Source organism: Aythya marila, assembly GCF_965140915.1.
Source record: "Aythya marila genome assembly, chromosome: 8".
In the NCBI taxonomy this organism is placed as follows: domain Eukaryota; kingdom Metazoa; phylum Chordata; class Aves; order Anseriformes; family Anatidae; genus Aythya; species Aythya marila.
The window spans coordinates 13,332,749-13,345,263 of NC_139049.1; the positions used below are offsets into that span (position 1 = coordinate 13,332,749).

At 39.6% G+C, this 12,515-nt stretch overlaps 1 protein-coding gene across 11 annotated transcripts in view; it reads left to right on the plus strand.

Annotated features, from left to right (window-relative positions):
• Positions 1 to 12,515, plus strand: part of RC3H1 (ring finger and CCCH-type domains 1) — a 62,483-nt gene extending 49,968 nt beyond the window's left edge. For 5 of the 11 annotated variants that reach the window (XM_082766497.1, XM_082766493.1, XM_082766501.1 and 2 more), the window contains 3 exons: positions 1,594 to 1,764; positions 2,369 to 2,484; positions 3,475 to 12,514. In XM_082766497.1, coding sequence (XP_082622623.1) covers positions 1,594 to 1,764; positions 2,369 to 2,484; positions 3,475 to 3,628 — 441 coding nt within the window. In that variant the 3' untranslated portion in view covers positions 3,629 to 12,514. Of the gene's footprint in view, positions 1 to 1,593; positions 1,765 to 2,368; positions 2,485 to 3,474 lie in introns of all 11 variants that reach the window. The other 6 variants (XM_082766503.1, XM_082766494.1, XM_082766500.1 and 3 more) reach the window with 5 other exon arrangements.

A 12,515-nucleotide genomic window follows, 5' to 3' on the forward strand; every position in this document is an offset into this window, starting at 1 on the left:
TGTGTTGTGCCTGTTTCTTCCTAAATGGCTTAAGACACATGAGTAAAGAAAATAGATATTAAAGATGTTTAGCTTGAAAACTTAAAACTCAATATTTTGTCTCCTTGTTTAGAACAAATGTAGTCACTTGAAAAACAAGGAAAGATGGGAGTCTGCATTTGTAAAAGAATTAATGAGCTGATACTTCTGTTCCTATTTTGTGAGAAATAGGAGAAATGTCAAGGCATTGTGAAACAATGGATGTACTAAAGCTTTAGTTGCATTTTTTTTTCCTTTCCTAGGAAAAAAAAATCAGTACATGTTCTGTCTACAAAAAAACACATGTATTCTAGATGCCTCAGCCACTAGTCATATTAGTGTTTTCCTGGAAGGAACTGCTATAAATGGTGGACTGCAGTTCCCACTGAAGCTACCGTTACCTGATAACTTCTGTTATGGCTGAGGGGTTATTGCAAATTTGTCTTAATAGCTAACAAATTTGAAGTGGCAACAACAGTTAAAAGTAGTAGTTACTTGGAGTATAACTTGTGTTCGTGTTTGGGAACCAGAGGAGGAATTGTTTTAAATTTTGCATGACTGCCTTTGCCACAACGGAAGAGTATTGGAAAGTTTCAACAACCCGAAGTGGCCTGCCTCTCCTCCTCATTATTATTGCAAATGTGTCAGCGATAAATCCTCCGTAGTCAGGTTTGAACTTTGGTTTGCCATAATTTGGATTTGTTGGAACTTGTCAGTTATTTTGAGTAACAACAGATTTGTCCCTTGTGTTCAAAGATGCAACTAGGTATTTGAAATCCAGAAGGCTTTATTAATTTACCTGTTAGAAGGTTGTCACAATCACCAAAATCAGTCTGAGCATAAAGAACTAGATTATCTTGCTTTCTTATCAAACAAATGAGCATTTCCACTTGTTAGCCCAGCCAGACGTTTGGCTGCATGGAGTAGTAGATAGTGTTTTCTGTGTTTAAACGCAGAGCACAAACATAAGGAACTGATTCCCAGATGTTTCCAGATTTTTTTTTTTAAGTGCCTGACATGGTTACTGCCTTTACTTGGCTGCTGGTAGCTTGCAAGGGATTGTAGTCATCTGACCTTCTTTGTTCCTGTGCTTCTTTATCTGGGTCAGTCGAGAGCTACGTATTGATGTCCACCTCTTAAAACATTTTATGTGACTTGTACTAATACTGAACTCTAACGTAGAGCTTTGAAAAATTCTACTAGTATAAACAAAGCAGCAAGTTTGCTTATCTGTTACCTTTTATTCAACAAGTAGCTTACAAAAGAGTATTGGTTTTGCTCATGTGCTTCACCTTAATTTCAATAAGGAAAGGGTATGCAGGGAAAATCCGTGTAAATTCGTTACAGTAGACGCTATTTCACGTTGCTTGTTTAAAAAGGAAAAGACTTGGCTGCATGGAAAAAGAAATGTTTAAACTTGCCTTGGAAGTGATTTCAACTGGGACCTTTTTAAGCATGGAGAGAGAGTACTCGGTTTTGCAAATAAGCAATACTCCAGAGTTATGGCCTAGTGCCCTTTCTGTGCTCAGCGTGCTGTGTGCTCAGTTGTGTATGTGCTTGGCTTTATGTATTTAGGCTGGTAGTAACAGGCTGCTGTTGCAGAGGGAGGCGACTACCCTGGCAGGCCAACCACAGCCCCCACCCCCACCTCCCAAGTGGCCTGGGATGATCTCAAGTGAGCAGCTGAGCTTGGAGCTACACCAGGTGGAAAGGGAAATTGGGAAGAGAACCCGTGAGCTGAGCATGGTGAGTGCTGTGGGGCTGGGAGGCAGAGAGGTGGAGCAGAGGGCCGTGCAGATGGCTGCAGCCCTTCCACCCTGGCAAAAGGCTCTCTGCTGGATGACCATAGGTGGAGTCCCCCATCTCCCTCATCACTTCTCTCCTCTTCAAAACTTCTAGAGACGTTTCTTGTTTCTTCTTTGTGAAGAACTTGAATTGGAGACACTTTAAAATACTTTGCTGTTATTTTGTTGCTGTTTGAAAATGTGTGGCATTGAGTTTGTTGAAAGCCTTGAGTTGTCTCCGAGGTCACTGTGCCATGAGATTTATAAACTGCTCTAATACAGAAAACATTTTCTGCAGGTACAGGCTAGCATTCAGTAGTCTGTGTGCTGTTACAGTCTGTGGTCTTTGCTTGTTGTTACAAGAATTATCCCTTCCTTTCAGGAAATACTGTGTCCTGAGAGGATAAATGTGTCTTAGCAAGTCTCTCGTCTCATGGCTTTTGTGGGCTACACTGTACAACTCCAATTTACAGGCTTTCATCATTGGTCCCAAAGAAAAAAGTCTCAATTTTTTTAACACTATGTTAAAGATTTTTTTTCTTCTATCCTTTTCTTTTTTTCTAAAGGAGAGCCAGTCTTCACTGGATATAAAAAACAAACTGGGCACCACTAAACAGACAGAAAATGGACAATTAGAACCGCAAAGCAAGGTTCCAGCTGAGGACCTCGCACTAACATTCAGGTTAGTGAACATGGGTCTTCAGTCTCCCTTTGCGCAACAAGAGAGTGATTTAACCAGAGGCAATCTCTGATTTATAAATAATACACCTTGCTAAATCATCTCTGATATGCAAGCACCTACTAGAAAAAGATCACACCCATTAAGGTTTTATAGCGCTTGTTTGAATTGCAGCTGGCAGGTAGCTGTATATCAATTAATGTAGCAGAAACAATGACATATTTGCCAGACCAGAAGTCCATCTACTCCGTATTGGATGTTTAGTAGGGTGAAGTAGGAGAAGCACAACAACTATAAAAGAAATTTTTATCTGCTGTTTTAGTTTCAAGGAAAAGAAATGTTCCAAATGCAGCGGGAAGTTATTCCACCCAGTTAAGGTTAGTAATATGAATGTTTTCTAGGAAGGTATATTGTAACTTTGAAATGAAGTTTACTTTTATTAGTAGGCAGCAACTTTTTACCACAAATGCTGGGATTACTTTAATCTTTTTATTTCATACTTACGTGAAGTAAGTTGTTGGCTAGCAATGCTGGGAGTCCATGTAGCAGCTGTTTTCTGTTAGCTACCTCAGTCATACTTAAACAGAAATGCTCAAGTGCTGCAGATACTTCGTTAAGTCAAGTTTATAAAACTTCACATGAGCGGTTTGGAATCTGCATATTTATTCAGAAAGTGTATTTATTCAGGAAATGTATCCATCTCAATAGCTTATGAAGTCCACGCTTCTTATAACCAATCCTTGAGTTCTGCTCTGCAATTAGCCTTATTTTTTTTCTCTCTGATACTTATCTGAAGCATAGGAGGCGACCTGTTGATTGGACAAGGCTTGTCTTTACATGCCTACATGTGTTCAGAACTGTTTATTGAGGTGCTACAGCAGCAAGTATTGAAGTCCTTTTGCTTTTTTTTTTTAAAAAAAAAAAAAAAAAAAAAACCTTGAGTAATTACTTCTCTCTACCCCCACCCCCTTTCTCCTTGCAACTTTCTTTCAGCAGTGATGTTCCAAATGGATCTGCCTTGACACAGGAGAACATCGGCCTCCTGTCAAACAAGACAGCATCTCTCAGCCTGTCAGAGGACCCAGAGGGAGGAGGAGACAACCACGACTCCCAGAGAGTGGGAGTTACACCCACATCTGCTCCATGAAGTGAGGCCAGCATACCCCAGAGTTTCTTTTGCTGGGGTGTTGTTAGCTTCCATCACGTTTTTTTCCAGGGGTGATTGGAGAAACCCAGGAGTAACAGCAGTAGCAGAGCAGCAGGTCCAGAGGCAATGTGCACAAACACAACTACTAGAAACAAATCCTGCACATAGTTCACATTAACGCATTTTTTAATTAAAAAAAAATGAAAATTAGCAGTATCTGCAAGCGATTCAAATTAAATTTGTTTTTGTTCTGTGAATGAACTTTATTTTAATAACTTTGGACGCCTTGGGTCCCAGGGCTTAAAAAAAAAGATATTATATATATACTCTGTTTGATTAATTGTATGATCTTAATGAAGTAGGTTTTTCTTTTATTTTGGTATTATTACATAGCCAGTGCATAGTTCCTTATCACTTTAATTTCTTGACAAATAAAACAACCTGGCCACTTCCTTGTGTGATCTAAGAGTAAACAAGGAATGAGGGTTGGAGAGTAGCTGTGAATTGCAGTGTCAAAAGATGTGCAGCAAGTTTAATTCTTAAAATAAATCTTTCCCTTGTAGCTAGGAACTGAACCTTAGGTTTTGCAAGACTTATTCTTCTTTAAATAATTTAAATTTAAAGTACAAATGACAGAATCTTTTCAATGCAACCAGTGCAGTCCATAGCATAAGCCCTATCACAGCACGTGTGATTAAAACAAGAACAAAAGAAGTGTCCAATACACATTTTATTTAAAGGTTGCTGGCGTATTGTTTTCTGTTGGGGCTAAGGCGATCAGCTGTATGCAGACTGATCTACTACAACATGGGTATTTCTGAAGCTGGTTAGCTGGGGCCTGGGGTAAAGAGGCTTGAGTACCCAGTGAAGGCTGTGCAGCACAAGCAAGGCAGAAATAGCAAACAAGGAAAACATAAGGCTGTGCAGTTGCTGGAAGGATGTTAACGGCAAATGAGTTGCTCAACTGTGCTGGATCATCCAGCATTTGTTGCTTTGTAGTTTTTGTTGTTTTGTTTTGTTTCCAGTTTTCATTGGGCCTTTAAAATAAGCATACCCGAAGTCTGTACAATTAGGTTAATGCTAAGGGTCTTTCTGACCTCTGCTTTTTGAAGCAGATCTTTAAAGTGTGCCACCCTCTCAGCAACTCTTGCCTTTGTTATTTCTTCACTGCTATTTAATTACTATCAAAACATCATAACTTCTATGACCTGATTGTTTTCTTATTTCTGTTCAATGGTACACCAGTTAATTAGTGGTAATGCTGTTGTGAGAGCCTTTTTCTGAGAAGAAAGTCATCTTTGATTTGTGCATGTAAGTGATAGTAATCTTTCAAAAACATTTTTTTCTCTTTTAAGGTTCCCATTGTTTAGGGTCTGTATGCATCAATATCAGATGCCTCAGAATCAATTTGCAGGTTATCTGTCACCGCTGCACTGAGTCTTTCCTAGATTCATGTTTCACAGGAGGAAAGTTGCATCAAAAATGCCATGTAAGCTTCAGCATTGATTCTGTCAATAATAGTGAAAAGCAACTTTGGCTTTTTAAGCATAACTTGGAAAAAACATAAGCCTTTCTAGATCTGTTTTCTTTAAAAGTTTTAGAAAAAAAAGTTGTTCTTGCTGCACATTTTTTTTGACTTATCTGCATGCACTGGGGTGAGACCCTGTATACAAAGAACTCTGTGGAGATTAATTTTCAAGTGCTGCTCCCTCTGCATCTTCTTGGCCCATTCTCATTTTTTTCTTTCTGGGTTAGACTACTAAATCAGAAAGCACTGGTTATGTAATAAATTACTGCATTGCTTTGGTTGGGTAAAGCAAGAGTTAATAATTTTCTTGGTTTTTAGTTTTTTCCTTAACCTTAACTCCTGCTGAGGTCATAGCTACCTTGGGCTAAGCTTTGCATTCATCATACTGTTAAATAAAACAAAATGGGGGGTGGGAGGGGATACAGTCCCACTATTGCCTACCAGTAGGAGAGTCCAAACAGAAGACTCTTTTGAGTAGCAATTATTTAATTTGCCCAGTCAAGGCACCGCGTTTGTATACTATTTCACATTGAATTTGATTATGCCCTACAGACCTGGCTGGTCAAAGGATTTGATACACATATTGGCTTGGGATTCGAGCTTTCTTTTTTATTTAAATAAAAATTTATATATAAATATATATATACATATATACATAGTTATATCTGTATATATATTGGGTATGTTTTAAGAATTTTTTCGCATGAGCGCAGCTGTTGTGATCAAATGTCTGGGAGGTAGAAGCACTGAATGAAAATAAAGGCATTTTTCAGCACACACCCACCTTCTCCATATGTCTTTACACAGGTTTATTTCTCTCTTAGTTGAACTTTGGCCTCTTAACTGCTAAGAGTAGTTTTGAAGCTTGCTTTTTTTTTTTTTTTTTTTTTTTTTTAAATCCCTCTAACTTTCAGCAAAGAATCGTCTTTGCACTAGAACAGCTTCGCCCGCCCCCATACATCCATATCTCCTACCTGAAGCCTGGCATTCCAGCCTCTCCCTTAGGAGCTGAGCAGAACTGGGCTAATGCAGTTTTGAGCCTGTCAGGTCTGTTCCTCCCTCCTCTGCCCTGGGCTTGGTGATGAGTAGAGGGTTCCCCTGGCAGCATGCTCACCACTCAGCTGCCACAGGCACCCTGCTGCATTCTCCCATCCCTAAGCGCAGAGCACCACCATCAGGTCAGCCACCTCCTGGCTGATTTTAACTCTTCTTCCTGCTATGTCTTCATTAACACAGGGAGCTTGTTTTAGCTGAGATAATGAGTGCAATATTCGCATCTAGGAGGACAAGCCCAGAATGTACCTTTTCTTTGATAGCAGTGGTTTTTTATGTAAACTGAATTCAGTTTATGTAAACTGAATTGTCAAAAATGGTTATGATGAATTTGAAACTACAGATTCATTTTCAACACTAGGAAGAAAAATGTGGAGGGGCAAAATACTTTTCACCTTTTATTACTTGTGCCAGCTATTTTCCTTTCCTGATTGATTTACCTTCCTCCCCTCCCCTTCTCTCCACTTCTGCTCTTGGGAGGTGTTCTATTAATAGTGAAGCTATTCAGATTGCCTTTACTGGCCTACGTATGGTGAATGCTTCCAAAACCCGTGGATTAGAAGGGAGACCTTACTGTTTTTTTTTCTTTGTCCAGCTCTCCATGCTGTACTTTGTGCATAGTGTCCTTGTTGTGATCAATGTGTCCAGGTGAAAGGCCTGTTTGCCCAGTATTATAGTTCGGCTTGTTAAACAGTTTGTTTAATATCTACCAACAATATTGATTTTTGGCTTTGGGTTTTTTCCCCTCCTGCCTTTTCCCTGCTTCCCTGGAAAAGTTGAGTTGACTGAAGTCAAACAGCAAAAATACAGTGCATGCTTTTAAGTCTTTTTGAAAGCTGCACGTAAAATTTTCACTTTTTCTGAAAAAGCATGCTAATAGCACTGATAGTACATGTAAGGGAAGCAATTGTGGTTACAGCACCCCTGGAGCAACTCTATATTGCTTGGTCCTATCATGGCCCCGGCTGTACAGAAATACTGTTACCTGAGTGAAACTGGTCTCACCTAGGCAGTGGCTCAGTCCCTCCTACTGGGGCAAGTAGTAACAAATGCTACAATACCATTAGGGCACTACTGCGTTATTTAGTAGGTAGGCTGAATTTTGTACTGCAGTAGACATCTTTGAACACTTGTTGATACGGGAGTTTCAGCCCCAGCATGGACAAACCCCTCAGAATGGGAAGCTTCAGGTGTTAGGTTAAGCTTTAGTATGTCGAACAGTGATTCGGTCATTGTAGAAGTGGTTTGTTTTATGCTGTAGTGTTATTTTCCTTCTTCCCTTGTAACCATCTCTGCTTCTTCTCTTATGTCCTAGTTCTCTAAATAAGAGAAACCTCCATCTTCATCTGCTCCTTTTGTGCACTGGTGTATCCTGTCCCATTTTAGAGCAGCCCTTTTTTTCTTTAGATCAGAGTACCTTTCAAAACTTGCAGCACTGTTGTCCTCTTTCTTCTCAACTCCTTTTGTCTAGTTTCCTCTGAGCTTTATTCTCTCCCTTTTGTCTGTACCTTCCTTTCTTTCCTTCTGTGGCTTTCCCATTCACCCTCCCTGATTGTGTAACAGTGACAGCTTGCTGCCTCAAAACAGAGCATTCAAATGAATTCGCTTAGCCAATAACTTCTGTGAAGTTGCCTTTTCTAATGGTGTTATTACTCAGTGATGCACAAATGTGATATTGCCCCTACTGGTAGGCAAACGGGGGATCTGTATAAACATGGTAAACTGCTGTTTTTCTTTAAAGGAGAGCCAAAGACTTGTGCTTTACACTTTTTTTTTTCCTGGTGTAGCCATTTGATTGTCAAATCTTTGTAGGGTTTTGTGAGTTGACTGTATTATCCTAATAGAAATTTTTTAAAGTTCCTGATTGTTAAGCCTTATCCATGCATTGAATTGTGGAAAATCATTCCATGTAGTCACGCGATTTGCAATGTACTGAGATGTATCTGGGGTATTCTGACATGTTTTTAGTCTCACGTGCACTCCCCCAGCTGATGGAGTGGCTCATTTAGAGAGGGAGAAGGAACAGAAGTTTTATATTGTCAAAGAAGCCTTGTCTTAGTTTCAATCTAAATTGACTTGAATACTGATTTTAAATCTCTTCAGTTACGGGAAAGGATAATGTGTGGTGCAGATGTGACTGTTAAGCCCATTGGAACTGAAAAGATATGTCAAACTACCATTACATTAAATTAGATGTGGAAGAAGCAAACTTGTATGATGACATTGTCTCATGATGGCAAGAATTGAGTAAGGTGGGGGCAAATTCTTCTTTAGAAAAGATTAGGAATGAAGCTTTTCATTGATAATACAGTAAGTCACTTGCATTTCCCTTCCTTGATCTAACTTAAACTCTTGCAGACTGCTATTAAGGTTTTGGGGTTCAGAGAGGAATCTGAGTAGCATAATTGCTGATTTCCATTTATAATCTGGACTATAATGAAGCAGGTTAGAAGGTGGCGTCCTGAAGAACCCTAGTACAAACTAGCTGTTTCAGAGCCGCTTGTATGGTCCAAGAAATTCAGTACTAATAATCAGGAGGCTCAACAGCAGGAGTGCCAACTCATCTTCTCTGTTCTAAAGTGGGAAACAAACAAAAAACACATCAGCAGTATGCAAGTTTGGTATATGTCTGTGTGTTTGAAGACGTATTTGTAGTCTTAGAATACCTAGAAGGAACATCACAAGGCTGACTGTGGCATGATCTTACTGTCATACTCAAGTTTTGTCATGTTTAGAAAACACACACTTCCAATGCTGTTAGCACTGACTTTTTTTTAACAAAGTGTGTCAGCAACTTAATGTTTTGTATGATAATAGATCAATTTCCTTGGACAAAAAAAAAAAAAGGAAACAAAATTCTTGAGTTGTCTAAATAGGAATTTAGAAATGAACTGGAAGAACATCTGCCTTCTTTGCGTGTAAACTCTGAATTTGAGGAAAGTGAAACAGCTCTTCTAGGCCACCTCTTAAGGTATGGCCTTGGTGCTAGAAGTCAGGTGGCTGGTACTTGCAGGATGTGAGCACACAGGCTACGTAGCTCAAATTGATCTTTCTCAGATCAAATGTAATCTAAAATGTTAAACCTCATTGGGGATTCTCTTTTTCATACTCAACTGTTATCAACTGCATTATTTCCTACTGAAAGGAGGATGAAAGAGGCTGAAGAGCGAGTTCAAGTTACATAAGTAAGTGATTTAGGGAAATGTTATCCCAGTCAAGCCTGTTTACACAGTTAACATGTGGTCTTTATTCTTGTGTAGGAAGAAGAATGTAGCTGTTCAGTGTTGTCACAGTCTTCAAGGCACTTATTGTCATGCAGGTAGAGCCTTGATTAGCAGGGAAAGAAGAGCAAACTTAATTTAATAATGATTTTTATTTTTTTAAATGGCAAGTGTAATATCATTCTGCAGAAACTCTCTGAACACTATGGTAAGTGAAGAGGGTGCAGCTTTTTACATCCCAGCAGCATGTGGGAATTTGGATTTGTCTGTATCCTCTTCTTTCTGCATCAGGAACATCCCAGTCATTTGAAGCTTAGAATATGTGACCACAGTAATGAAAATTGGATGTCTGTAGCTTAGTAACCTAAATAATTGTTTTTTTCCCAGGTAATCTTTGCAATTTCAGTGAGTTTATGTAAGATGTTAGTGCAGATTGCCAGGTGTTCAACATTTTGGAACATTCAGGTACCTAACTTCATCCAACAAAGTGAGTATCTTTGGACATACAGGTTGGAAGTTTTCATACTCCAGGAAACAAATGAAAGTTTTAGAAACACACGTTATCAGTTTCAATTTAACAAAACGCAATCTTGGGAAAGGTAGAAACAACAGGTGGTGCAGTGTCTCTGAAAAGAAGAAGAATAAAAAAAGATGATGTGATTACATATGAAATGTATGTGGGCAAAATATATATCTGTAAGGAAAAAAATCTTGTGGAGTATTTGATGTTTAAGAAATTATTTGCTTCTTTGTAATGTTAAATGGATTTACTAACTCTGTGGCAGACAGTACTCACAAGTCTTTGGCATCCAAACCAGGTTGTGTACTGGATGGATCCCACAACTGGACGTGTGCACTGACCTCTTTATTTCTAGCTTTTTAAAATGAAACTTGGCAGCAGTACTTCATAAATGTATAAAGCAACTAGAGACAGAAGAGAACACTGTTCGCATCGCAGCTGCTGCACAGTTTACCAATTGGTACCTTCAATCCACAGCCTCTCCTAAGGGAAGCTGCTCTAACATGGGCAAATCTAGCACACCAAATGACTTTGGTTTTGTGATTTTAAGAAGTTCCCCTTACCCCTTTTGGCCTCTGCTTGCTGTGTAAACAGCCTCTATGCTAAGAGAAGCTTTCCCTGAAGTCAGCTTAGCAACTGTACTGGAGCTTGATTATTTTCCCTGTTTTCTATAACCGGTAGCATAGTGTCGAGAGCTCCTTCCCCATTGTGTTTGTTGCTATGGGGAAGAAGAGGTGAGGCAAGGCATGCGTGGGAGGAGGGAGGAAGAGTTGCGGGATCTGTTCTGTGACAGTTCCCCCCCCCTTCTTTGAAATCGTCTGCTTCCAGTTGTGGGATTTCTCTATAGATGACATTTTTTTCTCCTGTTTTTGTAAGCCTAGTTTTCTTTGATCTTATTAGTTCTGTACAAGTCTCCCCGAGACATTCTGCAGTCATTATCACCTTTTTGGGTGGAGTTTATTTTTTGTTTGTTTGGTTGGTTTTTTAAATAACTTTTTAACATTGGTGCATATATGCTTGGGATAGAGCTCATGTAATTTTCCAATCGTATTGATTGTATGTGATTGTGCCCTGCAGAGGTATATTTAACAAAAAAATAAATAAAAAGGATAGTCTAGGTAATAAAGGAGACCGTGAGATTTGTTGAGTCAGGTTATGAACTATTTCTTGAATTTATTTAGGACATTGGATAAGTGAAATTCCCTGTCTGCTGTTCTCAAAAGTCAATGCTAAACAAAATGTCATTATTTCTGTTTATTGAACTGGTTCTTTAGTTGCTTTTCTCCTCCTCCTGCTGTTTTCTTCCTTTCCTGCTTTTCTTCCCCATCCAAAAAAAAAAAAATCTTGAGCCTTATGGGGATGGCTGACTGTTGGAGTGCTGTTGTGAATATGTATTGTTTGTAACTACCAGAACACTTTTACTAGGAGTAGAGATTAAGTAGGATGTACAAGAAGAATTCCATAAACTGAATTCTTTGCAAATTCAGGGGAAATTTGAAGCTTTTTACATACAGGTCTAGTCGTGGGGAGACACTGAGGCCTGTAAGGCATTGAGATGTCTTCCCTTGAAATGTTAGAGGCTTTGCTGCCTGTTGGAAAGTCTCTGAGATGACAAAAAGAGCAGAGGAGTTCACTCTGACTCCCTGTGTCTTTACTCCTGCAACAGACTTTTTTAAATGTGAAAGAAAAGCCTTTAGGTATTGTGCTGAAGTGGAACAGAGCAGATTGAAGGAGGCAAAAGGCAAGAGGATCCAGAGATCCAAAAAGCAGAGTTTGTCTCTTTTTTAACCTGTAGAGCCAACAGTGTTACTTCTTACTAAAGAATGGGGAAGCGGAGACCTGTTGTGTGTGCATGGTGGTTATGTAGAAAAAGCCATATGTCAAAATGCGATTTCTTTCTTCACCTTGTTTTTCTCCCTCCTAAAGCTGACTCAGCCTCTCCCTGCTTCCACATAGTGTGTAAGGGTCCTTTGAGCTGCAGATTCAACAAACAAATACTTTATTGAGTGGAAAGGTGGTGATTCGCTACTTGGTTTGTAAATAGATGAAAGTGTCTACAAGGTCGTATCTGCTTTTCTGTCAGCATTTATATTAAATGATAAATTAATGGTGAACACTTTGAAATATCTCTCATTTTCTGTCTCGGATGAGTGTACCTTCTCTGAAGTGGGATGTGATGTCCTGACAATTGAAGGCTTCCTTCAGACCAAGGCAAGTTTATTCTCCGCTGTGCTGGAGCACAAGCGATGCTGAACAGCAGAGAAGCCGTGCCCCTCTCTTAGGGTCTGGTCTGTGCTCTGGTGGCTCTGCTGGTGTAAGCCAAGCAGCTCCTTCGAACAAGGAAGGATATTCAGAATAATCTCCTTTGCTACTTGGAGAGATCCAGCATGAGGTGCTCACTTGGCTAACCCAAAGCCCATCATCGCCGTTAGGGCCCCTCACACTTCACACAGCTGAGCTTCCTCACTGGAGGGCTCGAAACATTCAGTTCCTGTAAAGGGAGGTGTGTTTAGCTAGCAATCCAGCAGAAAAATAGGCGTTGCTACTGGTGAAGGCTTTCTTTCC